Source organism: Stomoxys calcitrans, chromosome 1 (assembly GCF_963082655.1).
Source record: "Stomoxys calcitrans chromosome 1, idStoCalc2.1, whole genome shotgun sequence".
Classification (NCBI taxonomy): Eukaryota; Metazoa; Arthropoda; class Insecta; order Diptera; family Muscidae; genus Stomoxys; species Stomoxys calcitrans.
This window is the reverse complement of record NC_081552.1, coordinates 250,898,470-250,918,403: the sequence shown is the minus strand read 5'-3', so window position 1 is coordinate 250,918,403 and position 19,934 is coordinate 250,898,470. Positions and strand designations below refer to the sequence as shown.

The 19,934-nt window shown below is 38.8% G+C and overlaps 2 protein-coding genes across 15 annotated transcripts in view; both read right to left on the bottom strand.

Moving 5' to 3' along the window:
* The window catches only part of LOC106092293 (E3 ubiquitin-protein ligase Nedd-4), a 51,951-nt gene extending 39,039 nt beyond the window's left edge, over positions 1-12,912 (bottom strand). The window contains exons 1-2 of one of the 14 annotated variants that reach the window (XM_013259109.2): positions 12,349-12,911; positions 12,033-12,267 (exon numbers count right to left, since the gene is read on the bottom strand). In XM_013259109.2, coding sequence (XP_013114563.2) covers positions 12,033-12,197 — 165 coding nt within the window. In that variant the 5' untranslated portion in view covers positions 12,198-12,267; positions 12,349-12,911. Of the gene's footprint in view, positions 1-1,182; positions 1,284-8,018; positions 9,729-12,032 lie in introns of those variants that run through there. The other 13 variants (XM_059361810.1, XM_013259110.2, XM_013259113.2 and 10 more) reach the window with 13 other exon arrangements.
* A 1,745-nt stretch (positions 12,913-14,657) lies between these two features.
* On the bottom strand, positions 14,658-17,714 carry LOC106092295 (enhancer of mRNA-decapping protein 3). Its single transcript, XM_013259121.2, has 5 exons — positions 16,799-17,714; positions 15,788-16,732; positions 15,576-15,730; positions 15,431-15,515; positions 14,658-15,371 (listed from the first exon to the last, which is right to left on the bottom strand). Exons 1-5 carry the CDS (start codon positions 17,185-17,187, stop codon positions 15,146-15,148), a joined length of 1,800 nt encoding a protein of 599 aa, XP_013114575.1. The 5' UTR covers positions 17,188-17,714; the 3' UTR covers positions 14,658-15,145.
* Between the last annotated feature and the right edge of the window lie 2,220 nt (positions 17,715-19,934).

Genomic DNA, 19,934 nt, shown 5'->3' with positions numbered 1-19,934 from the left:
ATAGTACGATTTGGATCGAATTCGGCATGGATTTTGAGTGATCTTATAAGTACAAGTCATTGGTGAATTTTGCAGAACAAAATATTGATCTTTTTGTTAGCCATATCCAAATATTGGGTTGCCCAAAAAGTAATTGCGGATTTTTTTAAAAGAAAGTAAATGCATTTTTAATAAAACTTAGAATGAACTTTAATCAAATATGCTTTTTTACACTTTTTTTCTAAAGCAAGTTAAAAGTAACAGCTGATAACTGACAGAAGAAAGAATGCAATTACAGAGTCACAAGCTGTGAAAAAATTTGTCAACGCCGACTATATGAAAAATCCGCAATTACTTTTTGGGCAACCCAATACATACCGACACCACTGACACACTGTGTCAAATTTGAGCGAAATCGGAAAGGGCGAAAGGCACATTTATAGCCTTTTATGGGGACAAGATTTTAAATGGAGAAATCGGTCTATAAAGCAGCTATACCCAAATCTGCACCGATCTGAGCCAAATTGCAGAAAGATGTTGAAGTGCCTAACACAACTCACTGTCCCAAATGTCGGCGAAATCGGACAATAAATGCGACTTTTATGGGCCCAAGACCTTAAATCGAGAGATCGGTCTATATGGCAACTATATCCAAATCTGAACCGATTTGGTCCAAATTTCAGCAAAATCGGATAATAAATGTGGCTTTTATGGGCGTAATACCATAAATCGGCGGATCGGTCTATATGGGGGCTATATCAAGATGTAGCCCGATATAGCTCATCTTCAAACTTAACCTGCTTATGGACAAAAAAAAAAAGAATCTGTGCAAAGTTTCAGCTCAATATCTCTATTTTTAAAGGCTGTAGCGTGATTTCAACAGACAGACGCGGACGGACATGGCTAGATCGTCTTAGATTTTTACGCTGATCAAGAATATATATTATTTATAGGCTCGGAAACGGATATTCCAATGTGTTGCAAACGGAATGACAAAATGAATATACCCTTCGGTGGTGGGTATAAAAATGAATATGGTTAGTATCTAGGTTAGGTTAGGTTCAAAAGAGGGTGCAGATATTTATCCGCGCCATGCCAATATGGGCATACACCTAAGCCGGTAATCGGCTTATTGTGCGCTCTAAAAACTAAAAAGTAACCACGAAAAAGAAAATTTTAATTTAGGAATTCCGTGCTACTTACAAAATTCTTTATTGTTTTCCATACCACTCCCCTAAGATGGCTCATGTCTGATATCGAAAGCGAAAGCCGGGCAATGACACAGGATATGCTCCAACATCTCATCGTCTTCCCCACATGCCCTACACATGCTATCACTTACTGCACCGATTTTGCATAAGTGAGCTCGTAGTCCTTTGTGTCCCGTTATGACTCCAAAAGCTATACTGACATCCTTCTTACTTTCTCTCAGTTATAGCCTCGTCCTCTCACGATCCGGATCACCCCATAGGACTTTCGCCGTCCTACCGACTGTTTCGTCTCGCGTTTGTCGCCCACTCCCTTAAATCAGACTGCGTCCACCCGAAAGCCTTTGGGTAATCGCAGTCAAGTCTAGAAGGGATAGTGGGGCAGAATTCGTGCCGAAATTTATCCCAATCCGCCTTTCTTCTGTTTAGCCGAGGGACCACTACTTCAGTATTTTCTCCAAAGCTAAAAATAATATAACGATGATCAGAGAAGCTGTGGTCATCCAAAACTTCCCAAAGGTAATATCTAGAACCTCCTGCCTGTTCCTGGTAATAAAGTACGGGTTTTTCCCTTTATTACAAATTACAAGATAGCAACTTATGATGTATTCGATAAGCAACCCCTTTCGTTGAAATCCGAACTTCCCCATATCTGGTGATTCGCATTAGCATCACTTCCTACAATGAGGCTTTTCTTCCTCTTCCTACAGAAGCAGCTTCAACCAGCGACTTAAGGTTTGAGACTTGTTTATTTAGAACTTTGGAACCACTCTTCCTTCCTGTGGAACCACTCTTCCTCAGGACACTGGGCATTTGCTGTGTGGACGCTTTCTCCTTAGATTTTTCACTAACTGCTGCTGTCTAAGTACTTTCTGAATTCCGTGCTTCACCGCTGGCGCGCACTTTGAGCCCAGTCCAACTTTGTGACCCACTCACACAAGGCTTGTCGGGTCCCGTTTCGATGCCATCCCCTCCCGTCTCGATTGTGGCAGGGAGATTTTAAGTCTCCTGCAACCCGCTAAACTTTAGCGTTGTGATCGATAGTTCCTCAGGCAAGTGTTCAGCAACAACTGCTGAGTCGTCTCCTGATTCCCCAACCCCACCGCTTCTATAGACCATCAGTTTCAACTTGTTCAATCCGTAGGATACAATGCCTTCAGACATGTTGAGGTCTGCGAGACAGCCGGAGTTTAGTACGAATACTGCATGTCTCCGGTCACCAGTCGGTGGTTGAAAGATTGGGATTACATTATCTTAGTCTTCCAAGTATCGCTTCAGGATCTGCGGGAATCCTTGGCCAATGGTCGAGAAGGAATATCTTCCTTCTTGACTAAATCTAGAGCTGCACCTGGCCAGATCTCACCAATCTTTTTTAGCGCACAACGATACATTTCAATTGAGCGTTGATCGCCGAGGTCAATTAGTCTGTATCAGCCTCGATACCAGCCTGCATCGTCACAAACTGAAGGAGACCCAGGAAACTCCGCAAGGACATCGGAGCATACTGATGACAGTCCATTGACTATCCCACTCCAATTATTCCTAGGTTTGCAGCCCTGTTCTTCTCGCTTGTCTACAATTGCCATCACCAATTGCCTGTCCCTAGTGACATTAGCAAAGGTTCTAGGACCCATCTTACTTTTGTTCGCCTTAGTTCTTTTAGGCATGGGATGCCCTCCAGATGACCGCAGCCTTTTGGCTGACTGCGTTGCAGTTTCCGAATCTAGACGTGTTGCCTTTGGGGTAGCCTGTGCACATGTGATAATGTGCGTAATATTTGCATGCACATGGGCTTCTGTACTTGTACACGTACACAAATTTGTGCAATAGTGTGTGTGTGTGTGTGTGTGTGTGTATTTACAAGCCACTGGTCTAAGATAATTTCCATATCTTGTACTTTGGCCCGCCAATTTATATTTTTCCAAGTTTTAAAAAACGTTAGAAGACATATCATTATTGCTTTTTTTAATGAGAAAGACAAATACCCAGTCATATTTAATTACGATTATTGATTTGTTAACATTTCTTATCTGCAATACGATACACACACCCACCAAAAACACATGCGTTTTATCGATAACTGATGGACAATGTATCATCGAGCGCGGCTAGCTAATGTTGATAAAATGTTATCCAAACACTTTACAGAAAACCTAAACACTACACATTTCAATGATTGAAGAAGACGCCTAAGAAGACCATGAAGACTAGTATACCAGCTATTTTTCATTATAATTGATATCCTAATTTTTTGTGTTGTAACTTCAAAAATACTTTTCATGTGGGGCGTGTATTTATCGACAAACATGCAGCTACAGGTATGTACTCGGACACTCAATATTTGTTTTCAATTTATATGGCAAACAATTGTGCCAGTCTACAAGTTTGCCTTTTGCAACACATTGTACATTTTGTTTACAAAAAAAAAAGTTTCCTCTGCATGCTTTACGCTAACGCATGTGCTCGCATTTTATTATATACTTCACTCTGTATCAATTTAAGTAATAGTACAAACAAGAACTATGGGGAGAGAAACGTACGCACAAACAATCCGCAGCTAAAACCAAAGTAAACGAAATTAACAAATATTTATATGTATGTATGCTTTTTTTTGGGTATTGTTATACTACCAAAAAAGCCACATGTACATATAAACAAATGCCAATCATATAAGGAGGAAGCTAATTTAGTCTCACAATAGAAAACTTGAGCTCTTACAATGCGAACTTTTTCAAATTTCAACTGTCCATAAAATAGAAATACGGACTTAAGCTTGAGGTAGCATCTTTTACAAGGACTATGCCACATTATGGATGTGTGGTCTTTTTTTAGCAAATTCCCTTATATGACCCATGGGATAGGACGCATTCATTTCAGTGACTTCTGGAATCCAATTCTTCATAATCATTTAGTGGGGTGCGTTTAGAGACCGAACAACCGTACGGATACTCTAGATTTTTTCTCTGTCCGCCTCTCTCTCTCTCACTCTTGCTTACTCAGACATTGTGGTTGCTGGGGACTTCAACTCTAACGTTTTACCGGACACGGGCTTGACGTTTGAAATGTCTTCCTTGGGGCTTTTGCAACAATTCCCACGCATTTTTTCCGCATCCTCCAGTACGCTTCTCGATCTGTACTTTGTTAGTGACACTTCTAAAGTCCTCCTATACGACCAACTGTCAGCCTTATGTTTTTGAACCATGACTTGATCTTTTTATGTTATGTTATGTTATATTGGGTTGCCCAAAAAGTAATTGCGGATTTTTTAAAATAAAGTAAATGCATTTTTAATAAAACTTAGAATGAACTTTAATCAAATATACTAAAAGTAACAGCTGATAACTGACAGAAGAAAGAAAGCAATTACAGAGTCACAAGCTGTGAAAAAATTTGCCAACGCCGACTATATGAAAAATCCGCAATTACTTTTTGGGCAACTCAATAATTTGAGCTCACCAGGACTAGGGAAACTTATTCATATCGAGATTTTGTCAGTCTCGACCATGATTTTTTGCTTTTGAGTGCTGTGCTTATCGAGTGGGATCTGATATTTCGTATGGAAACTATCGATGAACAAACTGACTTTCTACAGAGGAATATCCGTGAGCTACAGAAACTTACGGTTCCACTCAAGACTAGAGAAGTGTCCTCCAGATCGAAACCGTGGTTCTCCCGGGATATTCGTTCGGCTATTCACAAGAGGAATATGTCGCATCGCAGGTGGAGACGTTTCAGGATGCCTGAGTTACATGATGCCTTTCGCTCAGCAAGAGACCACGTCAATAAGTTGATTATGATAGCCAAGAAAGACTTCTATCACAGACGCTTTACTTTTGCAACAGGCTCCAAGAGAACTTGGAAGGTTATTCGAGACATAGGATTTGGGAAAGATACTAATAGATGTTCAACAAAATTGGAGCTTTGTTAATGTCCCACAGTTCCCAGTTATTTCCAATTTCTATGGCATCAATATCTCCCCCTCTCTTGATGACGACTCTGGTTTTGGCTTCAGCTGTATTGGACCCGCCTTGAGTGTGGCGCGACTGTAAAGTCTAACGCTGTCGGATCTGATGGCATTGATCCTAGATTTGTAAGACTCTTGCTCCCCCTTTTTACTCCTCATGTAACCTGATACATCTTTACAATTTTTCTTCTACGTCCGTTCGTCTTATTTTGTCGTACCTGTCACACCGCACTCAGTCCGTCAGTTATAATTCTTCTGTATCGTCGCCTCTGCTTGTTTTAAAATGTGTTCCTCAGTGATTGTATCTGGGTCCTCTTCTCTTTTCATTGTACAGTAACGACTTGGCGAGTCAATTGTCTTATTGTAAGGTACATATGTACGCTTACGATGTGCAGATATATATCGGAAGTCCGAGGGATGAGATTACTTAAAACATACGTCTGCTTAATCATGATCTGTCAAGAGTCAGCACGTGGGCGAAAGCCAATGGCCTGTTTCTCAACCCTGTAAAGTCCAAGTGTGTTGTTATCAGAAACAGGCTGTCTCGTTTTTCATGTGATTTCGGTATATTCATTAAGGACGCTAGATTGGAAATCGTTCCTCATGCAAAGAACTTGGGCGTGGTTATTAACAGCACTCTGACTTCGAGTAATCATATCGGCTCTGTCATTGGTCAGGGATATTCAAAATTGCGTGCTCTCTGCGCCACTCAGTCGGTTACTCCGCTGCGCGTTAAGTCTCTCTTGGCAAGGAATTATGTTGTTCCTGGCATTCTCCACGGCTGTGAGTTGTTTGCTAACTGCGACTGGGTAAGTAGACGTAAGCTAAACACCTTATTTAATAGCGTTACTAGTTATGTATTTGGCTTGAGACGGCGCGACTCCATCTCTGAATACTCTTTATCCCTGTATGGCGTCTCCTTACAGCACTTGTTGTACTTGAGGTCGCTTACTTTCTAAAACGTTTATTAGGGTATGACCTCACATCATGCACGCCAAAAGCCAAAGGTGACCGACCATGGGGTTCATTTGGATGGTATCTTCTGACGCTTTCCTTTCTGTACATGTTAATTTTTGATATAAGAATCACCACGTCTAAATACTTTTAAGAGCCGGAAGACTAGACTAGGCAAAGAACCTAAAACGCTCACATCAGGCAGTGCAGTGACAGGAAAGTCAATGCAGTCTAAAGAACATATATAAAGAAGATATATATAATATAATGAAATTATATTATATATATCTTTCTTGAGTCTTCGAAAACATATAATGAAAAATTGTTATTTTCGAAAAAGCACTATGGCGCGGGTTGCCGTGGTGCTTGCGATGTCTAAAAAGTATCAAAAAAAAGTACCAAAGTATCATAATTATCATCACTGATATGACCGATCAATAACGTCAAACAGTTTTGCCAGTATTAGGGATTTCTCCCTAATACTGAGGACTACATTTTTGACTTGAGGACTTGAGAATTTCATGGAGATTCGGAGCAAAAATTGAGGATTTTTAAAAGGAATTTTAGAAGGAATTTTTCAAATGTTCAAAATGTTTTGATAGACATTTCAATAAAATCCATCGGTAAAATTTATATCAAGTTATAGGTACTTGCTTCAGCACCGTAGCGCAGAGGTTAGCATGTCCGCCTTTGACGCTGAACGCTTGGGTACGAATCCTGGCGAGACCATCAGAAAAAAATTTTCAGCGGTGGTTTTCCCCTCCTAATGCTGGCAACATTTGTGAGGTACTGTGCCATGTTAAACTTCTCTCCAAAGAGGTGTCGTACTGCGGCACGCCGTTCGGACTCGGCTATAAAAAGGAGGCCCCTTTTTATTAAGCTTAAACATGAATCGGACTGCACTCATTGATTTGTGAGAAGTTTGCCCTTGTTCCTCTGTAGAATGTTCATGAGCAAAATTTGCAATTTTGCCTCAGTACTATAAAGTCCAAATCACGATTAACCGGTGATTATTACCTGTAATTGCATGATATCGATAATTATCCAGGACAATTCTATCCACTTATGCACAGCACCTGTTATCGAATGCTATTGCATGAAAACGATAGCAATATATCCAGTCCAACTTGGCAATGGTTATCTTTCCAGTACAACTGACTTGTATTGAATGTATAATACTAAAAAAACAGGCCCCATATCGCTGTCCATTTTATCCATTTATAACTTCAAAAATTGTGTATACGTGCCTTCAAGTGACACACATTCTTAGTCGGTTTGGCCGACCAAAAAATAAATTATAATTTTTTTTATAAAAAAAAGTTTTAAAATTGTTTGGGGATATTCATTTGTAATTGGGAATTTTTGCGGACAAAGGACTCAATGTTCGGGGACAAGAAAAATACTGGCAACCCTGACATTAAATGAGGAAAAACTATTGTCCGAGCTCGAACAATAAAGGGAGCGTATTTTAATTACCAGGAAGATTCGTAGCACCTATATATGAATGTACAATCATTTGTACCACCTATGTTGGTATGTATCCACATGTAAGTCATCCTATTATTATACCCCTATACCAACTTTGTTAATTAGAAATTCTTATTGTAAAGGAAAGGGAAACCCTTGTACATATTCTTTTGCCTTCTTATTGTCACTCAAAGGTCATCTGCAATTCTAACGACGATGTTGAAAAGACAATAGAATAGTTAAAGCAACAACAACAGTAGCAGCAGCAATAACAACAACCAATATTCATCACCTGTGCTAGGTGTTGCAACAAATGTTGACATTTCTTTAAATTTTTAATAGCCACTTAAGCTACGACTTATACTATGCCTGCGTAAAGATAGTAAGGTAAGGTAATTTGTGTGATGGCATGTATGCGGTTGGCCAAGGATATGGTTTTTACTTACATCCATGTAACCATGAACTTGTCCTTCGCCAAGACCCTCAGCCATATTTTAGTTTAGATTGGTAATATGTAGTTTCCTGGGTTTCGAGGTGGTGTGGTATATTTACACAAATATCTCAAATGTTTTGAATATTGTTGCTTCTATATATTTTTTTTTTGTTTTGCGCCTCTACTCTCTCCCTCTTGGGATGTTCTCTTTATCGTGTTTGAAGAGTGCTGCTGTTGTGGGGGACATGGGGAACCACCTTACCACCTTTGTTATCGTTGTATAGTCAGTCTAGCGCTGTGTCGTTGCTCTCTTTTTTTATGATAGGAATTTCAACAAACAAAAAAACATACGCGGGCACACACACGCGCTCACTTCAGCACGCTTAAACGAGCATTCACATGAACAAAAAGCGTAATAAGCCCGACAACCAAAGTAGTAAGTAGAACGTACTTCTTCATCAACAAACCGCCGTTGTATATGTAGTTGTTTTTGGTTTCGATGTTGTTGTTGTTGCTGCTGTTCCCATTAATGTTATACGCTGCAAAAGATCGGGAGAGAAGCGGGTAAAAAAAAATATCTTGAAACTGGTTTAAATGACGCGGACGGTTGTTCTTGCTCTGTGGCTTTGATACAATGGACGGAGAAGTAAGGGGGAGTGGATAGTGATCGTGGTTTTCGCTTGATTGGTCGGCTGAGGGAAAGAATTTTGATTTCACAAAATATCCCTCCACGGAATGTGCTATTTTTCAATTGCCTCTGCTAATGACTTTTGTCATTTCTCATTGTGCTGCGGCTGTTATTTATTTGGTTTGTTTTGATTTCTTTAATGTAAAAATAAGTTCAATCAGGCACACTCATTCGCTGTACTCTACGCTATTGGCGACAACCCAACCTCATGCACTCAATGCTCAATTATGTAGATTCTTCCTCGTTTTACCCTTCGATTAAGGGGGTTTGACGAGTTGTGATGGCCTGGTATCCAGATTATTTCATAATTTAATTAATATTTTTGCGGAGGCGTCGCTGTCGCTGCTGTGGCCGATGATGGCATTACTTCTTTTTCTACAAAGGTCGCCCCCTCCTTCTTCTCGTTGCTTTAATTCAATGGATGATGACTAATTGTCCAAATTTTCAATTGGCTTTTTACCCTTTTTATTTTTTTTTTTTTTGTCTTCTTATTTTGATGTTAAGGCCACGGAGGGTAGGGAAAAATGACAAGTTGTTGTTGTTTGGTATATGTAATTAACTTTCAAGTTAAATGAGACTCAAAGAGGGCTTTTTTTTCCTTCTAAATTTAATAAAACAATGGGTTTTTTCGTTTTTTTGTTTTTTCGTTAATCTTGATGAGCAGTGATACTAGCTCACACACACACACACGCACGCACACAACGAACACACCATATATTCATACAACGGAAAAGGCCACTAACTAGGTGGAGGCAGGCAAATTATTTTTTTTTGTTTTGCAATTTTAATTAACACACCACTACGTCATTTAACAATGGTTGGCGAATCGTTTAATAAAAAATGATTTCAAACACAAATTTTTTACAGAAAAATTTCACTAAAATATTAACATTTTTGGGTTTTTTCTTTTCGATTCCGACTCATGACGTCGTCTCATACACAGAGACAGACCGAAATGTAGGAACAATTTCACCAATTGTCCCAAAAACGTTTTTACTCTCTCGTGAACCTAACTAAACTGAACTGAAAGAGGAGACCCATTCGTGAAATGACTACACACAAATGTCATGTGAGCTGCGAGCCTTAGCCACTACGACGACGGCGGCGGCGGAGGTAGTAGCTGTTCTCAATTGAATTGAGGGAGCCTACTACAACATCAAACAGTGTTGCCGTTTCTAATAATCTCCACCTAATTTGAAAGGAAAAGCTGAATGTTTTGAACAAAAAGAAATTTGAAACTGGTGTAAAGTACAATAAAGAAATTTACCACCGTATCGCAGAGGTTAGTATGTCCGCCTTTGACGCTGAAGACCCAGGTTCGAATCCTGAGGAGACTCTCAGAAAAAAAACATTTTTCAGTGGTGGTTTTACCATCCTGATGCTGGCAACATTTGTGAGGTACTAGGCCATGTAAAAACTTCTCTCCAAATAGGTGTCGCACTGCGGCACGCCGTTCGGACTCGGCTATAAAAAGGAGGCCCTTTTATCATTGAGCATAAACTTGAATCGGACTGCACTCATTGATATGTGAGAAGTTAGCCCCTGTTCCTCAGTGGAATGCTCATGGGCACAATTTACATTTTTGGGATTTGTTTGCAGAGTTGAACTTTTTAACGCAACGCTCAAAAACAAAGCTCAACGCGGTCATTCTGTTTTGGCCTTAAGTCAGTTCTTATCTGGAGGTCATAAAATGTGCTGATCTAATCGATTTATCGTATATATGAAATGTATTTTATGAGTTTCAACTTGTATGGTATGTTGCAGGTTCTACATAAAACCATCAGGCAATTTGACTTCTTGAGAACGTATGGGGTGCTGTTCTTAAACGATATTTTTAGAAATTTTCAAAAACAAACCAAATTTACCTGCATATATTACTGACCCAACAAACGCGGAATCACCGGTGTTAACAGTTTTGGGGCCTAAGCAGGACGATCTATGTCGCATTTTGAAACTGCGTATGGCATACCTCAATAGCTAGTAAAGGTGTTATCAGACTATATGTTCTTGTCTTATGACATGCCAATTTTTATGTACTATTGGTATTTCATTATGTGTGTCAAAATTGCCAATTAACATACGATTCATCATTTTTGCTATCACTCTAATATGTTATTTTTGTATGACATAACCTAAAAATGGATCAAAAGCAGATTTTTTATGGCAAAAAAATTTCAAGTTTTGAGAAAGCTGTATAAATTATAAGGTTGTGAACACAATTTATTTGGAGTTGCTTTCATTCAACTGACAACAAAAACAGCTGATGTTATTATATTTTTGTCAGAAGGAATAGAGCACCGCTCTAATCGAAAAATAACAAACAGAAATGTCATAAGACAAAAACATGTAATGTGATGGCACCTTACGCAAATCTGGAAAACTAATTTAATGCCGAAACTTTGATCCAGGAATGAGGTTTCTTTTGCTCCGGGGATCAGGAACAAGCATGCCTATACATATAAAACTTTAAGAGGTTTTGCATTACGATATTTCTCCGACATGGTCCAGAACCATGGCGAAGTGCTTAACGTGCACGGTATTAAAAAAACCCTATGATGCCCACATACCACTGGTTGCCCAAAAAGTAATTGCGGATTTTTTAAAAGAAAGTAAATGCATTTTTAATAAAACTTAGAATGAACTTTAATCAAATATACTTTTTTTACACTTTTTTTCTAAAGCTAAAAGTAACAACTGATAACTGACAGAAGAAAGAATGCAATTACAGAGTCACAAGCTGTGAAAAAATTTGTCAACGCCGACTATATGAAAAATCCGCAATTACTTTTTGGGCAACCCAATAGAAGGTTCGAAAAAAGTTACGAAAATTCAATTTTTTGAATTTTTGGAAACATTTATTATTTACTTCAGGTAGGAAAAACATTTTCATAATGGCAACACTGGTAACACCGACAACATTGCTCATATATATAGTGAGGGTTCATTTGGTGGAAGAGCTCTTCGCTCCTACTCACGCCTGTTTCCACCCAAATGAATAATGCCCACTTTTTCGCATTCTTCTTTGCCTATGTATAGGTAGCTATTGTTGTGTTTTAATCAAAACAGCTGTTTCAAATAAATACAATGCAAAGAAGAAAACAAAAACATATGTTGAATTTGCTTTATCGTATATTCGTCGTTTGTCGGCTTGATGGAGACGACGACGACGACGACGACGACGACAACGACAACGACAACGACAACGACAACGACAACGACAACACCGTTCAAAAGTTTATAATAATAGGTAATAGGGAGATGAAGAAATCAGATATAAATTGAAAAAAAAAAACAACTAGGTACATAGGTACTTTTTAATTTTAATCACTTGACACTTACCACTGTAGCTAAAGAACGACGAGGTGTATGACCGGCACTAAATTCTTGGCTGGAATTGGAAGAGAAACGCCTTTGTTGTTGGCCTGCGGCAGCAGAAGCTCGACGTCTGGGCGGAGGGCGAGGAGCATCACCTCCATCCGTTGCTGAGGCCGAGCGTGTAGACATTGTTATTATTTATTTAAATACAGGCAGCATTTAATCCAAAAGCAAAATCGTAGGAAAGGGTGGTGGCCTTCTGAAATCGCACATATAAAAAAGGCGAAAACTACATACATTCGCACAGTACATTCATAAAGAAAAGACGAAAACTACATACATATGTATGTATGTACATTGTACATCCATAAAGAGTTAAGAGTTTGCACTCCACACAAAGAACACTGCACACAATCAAACAAAACAGGTCATCATCGCACATCACTGAATTTTAATCATATTCGATAAGAACTTAATCAGTACAATGGTAATAAACACTTGTGAAATTTCGCAATGCCTTAGATTGAAGTAAAGTACATGAAATTCTCTGACCTCTCTTTGCATCCTCTTAACTCCCGTTAGAACTTACAATTCAATTTAAATTACTATTCGAATAAATTTACACGGTACTTTGACTTGACTTTTTGTTGTTGTCTCTCCAACGTATGTATTCTGCAATGAAAGCCACACAAAACACACCCCTCAACTCATGCACATAAATCTTAAAATTTTTTTTTAGCTTTTTTCTTCCTTACTTCATCACTTGGTTTCACCTTGTGGCTTTTGCAATGTCGTTTAATTTATACCATATATATGATTTACTTATCTCACTTTAGATTAATTTAAATAAAATAAAATCAAAAAGGAACACTAAGATCGGAAATAAACAACTGCGTCGACGGTTCGATGGTGGTAGCTTTCGATTATTTTCGATAACACAGTTGTTGGCAGAAATACAGGGTGATGCAAACAATAAAAGGATGTTTTTTACTACAATAGATTAATTTTCTCTGGCGAAATTTGGAAATCATAATTTATTTACTGCTAGTTAAGGTATAAGGAAAGAGTTATAGCCTTCAGCTCAATATGTCCATCAATTACATTTATAGCAGCGTTTTTTTTCTTATCATTCGTTTTTCACAGTTGAAAACCCATGTTTTCGCGGTTACTTTTTTGAAATGCTACAAAAGGCCACCGTAGCGCAGAGGTTAACATGTCCGCCTATGACGCCCAAAGCCTGGGTTCGAACCCTGGCGAGACCGTCAGAAAAAAAATTTTCAGCGGTGGTTTTCCCCTCCTAATGCTGGCAACATTTGTGAGGTACTATGCCAAGTAAAACTTCTCTCCAAAGAGGTGTCGCACTGCGGCACGTCGTTCGGACTCGGCTATAAAAAGGAGGTCCCTTATAATTGAGCTTAAACTTGAATCGGACTGCACTCATTGATATGTGAGAAGTTTGCCCTTGTTCCTTAGTGGAATGTTCATGGGCAAAATTTGTAATTTGCTATTACAAAAATAACTACAATGACAACATAATGCTTTTATGATAATTTTTTCACAAGTTATGAGCGAAGATGCTACTGAATGAAATCAGCAGGTTTTTTTTGCTTCAAAATGCATTATCTAAAAAAAGTAATCATGTGAAAATTTCACTAAAAACGAATATAGTCAGCATTGAATCGTTGAATTTCCAATCGAAGATGCTCCAACGGATTTATACATTTTTTTGCAACACTGAGAGGATTTGCATTTACAGGGTGCTCACTCAAACATGAGCATTGCAAACACAGGAGATGCGGGCGGCGAAAGGTCTCGTTAGCTGTTAACCGCTTCCCCACAGTATCCTCGTGAATGCTATTTGAACCTCTTAACATGTTGCTTTATCTAGAGCGCTTTAACTCTCGGTCCAAATCATGAAGATCCAACTCGACGTGTCTGGGCAGTCGACATCACCCTTGCGAAACTTCATGTTTCAATCAACGGGCATTTTACTTCTTACTGCTTCTTACCTTACAAATAATTCGCGGTCCATAATTCGCCTCTAAGGATGTGTTTGCGACGTCCTTAAAAAATCGTGGCATGGCTGACTATCGAGAACCTTCGATAAATCAAGAGTCGCAACTACCAAAGACTTAATATTTTAATTTTATATTTATAACTCTTTGCACTCCACCACCCATTCTGTGTAATCAACTTAGTGTCGCTTTGTTCGAATGACACATAGTTGTCATTCCACATAGCAACTTTACTTAGTCGATTGTTCTGGTTTTACTGCCATTAATACACAATTTTGTTAGTGTGCCCATCACTGTTCGAGTGTGACAGCAGACCAAAACTTACCAACACCGGCACTGACATTACAACCTTCAGGCGCTCTAACCATGGAGTCTCTTTGTTTTCTTGACAGGAATGGTCCTGGATCGATCTATGTGCGTAGACCAGACTTCAGTAGGAATTCTCTGGCTTTTCTCTTCACATTTAATTGACAATTGAAGTTCCCAATCTACAAGCTTGAGCATCAACATAGAGACCGCATGAGAGCCAATGGCTTCTTGCGGTTGGGCAAGTATTATAGGTACATTGTCTTATATGGACAAATTTCCCACATGACCCTAAACTTATGACTTATTATATTTTTAATTCTAACACTTAAACAACATTATGTGGAATCTTCTTTCTGTTTATTTCTCAGAATTGTTGATGTTGTTGCATTGCACGATGGAGGGGACAATGGAAGAGGGTAAGAGTTAAATTTGGCGGGAATGTTATTTTGAAATCAACACTAATTAGTGGAGCGGTTTACCTATTTAGGCTCATTTCAATATTCAACAAAGAACAGTCAGTGAAAATATTAAAGCTTTTTGTTTTTCGTTTTGATAAAATGGCATTTGTTCTGTTCTTGTTGCTGTTGTTGTTAATGTGAATGTTGCTCTCGATTGTTTTTAAGAAGTTTGCACGGCAAAACAACCTCCTCCGACAAAGTTATCGATCGTACTGCGTTAAAATTGCTGCCACGTTTAAAATGTTGCTTAAATTGTTGCTTGGTTGTGTGTGTTTGATTGTTTGAAGATTCCTTTATGCTTTGCTTTTGTTTAATCTCCATGATTGAATGCTTGTTTCAAATTCTGATGATTGTTTCAGTCCTTTGAGTGGATCGCTATCACAAATTTATGCCCAAATGGACTTTTGTACTTAATGCCAGCATCGAAAAAAAATTTGTCCGGTATACCCAGATTACATAAATACAATTTGCCACAACTATTCGATGATATGCCATTTAATGGTAAGATTGGTAAAATTGAATATTTAATGGAAACATCATTAATGCCACTTGGTGGCGGATCAATGGCCAGAATGGATGCACTGCAAAAAAGAAATTGAAATAGAAAGGCGTCTCTGAGTGGAAGGTGGTCATAACTTACCGGTTTTCACTTAACCATTTTTTCACATTGGCCGACAAATTAGCAGAATTTGTCGACAATATCACAAGATCAGGTGTGGGGAGAGCTGAAAAATGTTGATAGACAAATTTAGTGTTATGGAAATAAATAATAATGGCATTCTAACCTTCAACGGAATACACCACCGTATTCCCAGTCGCCTTGAAAAGCGAAATTTCTATACTCTTCTGTTCTATATTTGAGTCTTCTTCGAGGTAAAGTAGTACCTTCAGGCCATGCGAAGCTAGCTGACGGCCCGTAGCGGCTCCGACATTGCTCGATCTATAAAGGGGAAGTGTTAATATGAATGATTCAGAGACGAATGAATAAAATAATTACCTGAAATTTTCCGATTTTTCACATATGATTGCCACTGTTGGCCACTGATGACGATTGTTCGGAGTCAAACGTCGTGCACCACCTAGCAACAAAATTGCCAAGTCAGTAGTTCCCCGAGCCAGCAAATCCAATTGGCGCTGCAGCGACAGGCCACATTTCTGAGCGCACATTTCAATTTTCGACCTCACATATGTGGGTATCGTTGGTATTATAAGTCCCTCGTCCGTTACAAAATCCTCCGAGCCCTCAAACAGCGATTCTATCTGTCGCATTTTTGCCGGTTCACTATGAAGAATATTTTCATCGTGCCTGTACTTTTTTTGGTTGGAAGCCGATACAGCATGTTGCACCAGATCCGGCTTTTTGCCTGCTTCCAAAGAATCCCATATAGCCTGCTTGTCGAACAAGGCCAAATTACCTTCAAAATCGAAATCCTCATGCAGGAGAGGATCGTCAATGGATGCGCTAAACGTTTGGCTATGTTTAATGCTGTTCTCCCTGCGGACTTGTTTGTTGTTGCGTTGCTTATTACGAGATCCATTTCCGTTGGTCATGCTTGTGCAGCTATTACCATTTATGGATTGGCGTTGTGATCTGCCATTACCATTGCCATTGCCATTGCCATTTCCGCTCGAATAGGAGGCTGCGCCATTTTCTTTCTGGCCAGGGTAATAAGAACCTCCACTCTGAACAATATCGATGGGCTTGCTGCTAGTTAATGCACCGCCGCTACTGCCAAAACTCTCCGCATTACAACTATTAGAAGTGGAACAAACTGAGGCCGAACAACTTGCCGCGCCCAGCCTCACCTCTACTTTTGGCGGTATTAAATTGCCAAAGAACAGGGCCACACTGCTCGAGGGATTGGGTGAATTTGATTTTTTGCCGTTGTTGAACGCCGTTAGTTGTTGTGCGCTGGGCGCTCTTGAAGATGTGGGTGATAGGCTGAAAATGCAATCGTTTAGTTTAAGAGAAGAAAAATAATTTAACCAATGTAATCTATCTACTCACACATTAGCTTCTTGATTGGGCGCATTACTTTGTTTCATCTTGTTGCTAAGTGCAGAATTGACGTCCTGCTTTTGTATATGGTTTTGGCTGTGTGCACCCCCTCCGTTGGATACGTTGGCGAAATTCGGTTGCTTAACCGGGGTGGGCTTATTTATTACAGAAGGAGTTACGGTACTCTGGTTATTGTATGCCGGCAATAGATTTATCTTCAAAATGTCTGAAGAACGCAGCGTCACCTCGGCGTCTTGTTTTCGTAGTGGCACACCATTGCGAAATGCACGAACTATGGTTATTTCCGAGGGAGTACACTGAGATATAATGCCCTGAAATACGCCTAGCTTGGCATCGCACTCAATGGATACCGCTTTGCCCGTCCAATCGTCTTCCATTTCCACCTGTGGCCAACCGCTAGCTACGACGTTTTGTTCGATTGGAGAATTTTCTCTCGCCAAATATTGCCAACAAGAGAGCTTGAAATTGAAATTGGCTTGATGGCTTCCTACTACTATCAGTCTTATGTTCGGGCTATCTGTCTATCGTCTCTATATTCCAACAAAATTAGAACCGTTAATCGAGAGCCCCTCACTTTAGTGTATGACAGTGCTTGTGTGCTTTTTTCTTTTTCTTGGCGAAGTTCTGGCTTTCTCAGTTTTCTCCAGATTTATGCTGGAGTTACAACGCAAATAATTTTTGTACCTAATTGGCCAACTTTTTCAATTTCCCAATACTTTTAAACAAATATATTTTGAATTCATCCGATGCGTTTGTGATTTTGTGTTGCATTTGTTTATGTTTTGCAATTGTTGGGTTAATTGCACGTTGTAATGTTAACTTTTTAATTTTCTTTAATACCAATTATTAATCTTGTTTTATTTTTCACGATTTCACCTGCGTAGGGATCTAAAAGTCAACTTTCGAGTTATCGATTATTTGTGCAAAAAAGTCGAAAAGTCAAAGTCAACTTTTAGTGGCTAAAAAACTTGGGTTTCATACTCTGTTAGTCTTTTCCCATGACCGAACTATTGTCAAAATCCATAAAAAAAAATTAAAAGTAAAGAAAAATGAGTGAAAAAAAAAACAAACGCTCTATATACGCTTAGGACACAAATGCCGTGTTTTATTTTAGTACTGTATAGTGTAAACCACGATTAATCGTTTCTTATTATCTTCTATTGCATGTTATCGAAAACTTATCAGTGTAACTTTGCACTGATATTTCAACCAGAACAGAGTTGCACTTGATAGGGCTAGAACCCAGTATACACTGCTCTTTAAATCCGGATTTATGGCTCTCGTCAGCTGATTTTATAAAGGGAAAACAAATGATTGAGCCATTAAATCCGGATTTATTGAGTAGTGCAAACGTGGTTTAAAATAAAACACAGCAAATTAAAGCAATTAAAAACAATTAATCCTTGTGTAATATGAAGGCAAGATTGTGTTGGTATCAAAAGTTTCCTGTAATTATGTTTAAAAAAATACAGATATTTTGTTAATTTTTTACAACTATTCCAAAAGCAGAACAGAATTCCCATTCACAGCGAAAAAGCCTTTTAAATTATTGCCAAATCCGAAGGACTCTTTTCTTTGTCAGAACACAAACAAAAGTTAAACAACAGCACACAACAAAGACATCAGTATGGAAGCAGAGTTTATTCGACCCATTTTGTGAGCATTGTGCGAAATTTATCCTGACGAAGCGATATGTCGCTACTTTTTTGCTCACAGAACTCAGTACCACCTGAAGGGAATGTGTTAGCATTATATTCGTCACCATTTTTATACCCACCATCGAAGGATGGGGGTATATACATTTCGTCATTCCGTTTGTAACTCCTCGAAATATTCGTCTAAGACCCCACAATGTATATATATTCTTGATCGTCATGATATTTCAAGTCGATCTAGCCATGTCCTTCCGTCTGTTTGTCGAAAGCACGCTAACTTTAGAAGCTCTCCGCTTGAAATTTTGTACAAATACTTCTCATTAGTGTAGTTCGGTTGGGATTGTAAATGGGCGATATCGGTCCATGTTTTGATATAGCTGCCATATAAACCGATTTTGGGATTTTGACTTTTTGAGCCACTAGAGGACGCAATTCTTATACTTATTCGCTGAAATTTTGCATGAGGTGTTTTGTTATGATTTCCAACAACTGTGCCAATTATGGTTTAAATTGGTTTATAACCTGATATAGTTGTCATATAAACCGATCTGGGGTCTTGACTTCTTGAGTCTCTAGAGGGCGCAATTTCTATCCGATTTGTACAACGGCTTCTCTCACGACCTCCAACATACATGTCAAATATGGTCTGAATCGGTCTTTCGCCTGATACAGCTCCCATATAAACCGATCTCCCTATTTTACTTCTTGAGCCCCTAAAAGGCAAAATTCTTATTCGATTTGGCTGAAATTGTACACATAGACGTCTACTGTGGTCTTCAACATTAAATTCATTAAAAATTAGCACAATTCCTTTCTTTTATCCGTTGTTTGTCTAAAAAGAGATACCATGAAAGAACACGACAAATACGATCCATGGTGGAGGCTATATAAGATTCGGCCCGGCCGAACATAGCACGCTTTTTGACAGTTGTTCGTGTGAAAAGTCGAGATCAGTACTAGGCTTTAGAGCGGAATGCTGTCAAACTCCATATAAAAACGACGGCGAAACGTTGGCGGAAAAGCAGTATTCTGCTTATAGTGGGGAAAATAGCAAAAAATATTTTAGAGTGGCAACACTTAAAACTATGGCTGGCATCATTTTTGTTTGTTTTATTGATTCCAAATGTTCGTTTTTGCTTATTTATTTGTGAATAATTATATTAAATAGAGAAAGCAGTACAGACAAAAAGAAGTGTTTCGGTATAAGCTGGTATAAGCTGTCGCCAATGAAAAATAGTTGTGTAGAATACAAGTTGGCGACAAACATCGATTTTTAATTTTGGCCGAATTTTAATCATTTTTGGCTAAAAAAGTACATATGTGCAATGATGTATCGTTTTTATTTGCAAATAACTTTTTTATTTTCTGTTATATATTCATTCGCAGTTGCAAGAAAAAACTATTATGTCACCCTGTTGTGCAAAGAAAATTTCATTTTTCGGTAATTGTACCGGAAACGAAAATTTCGT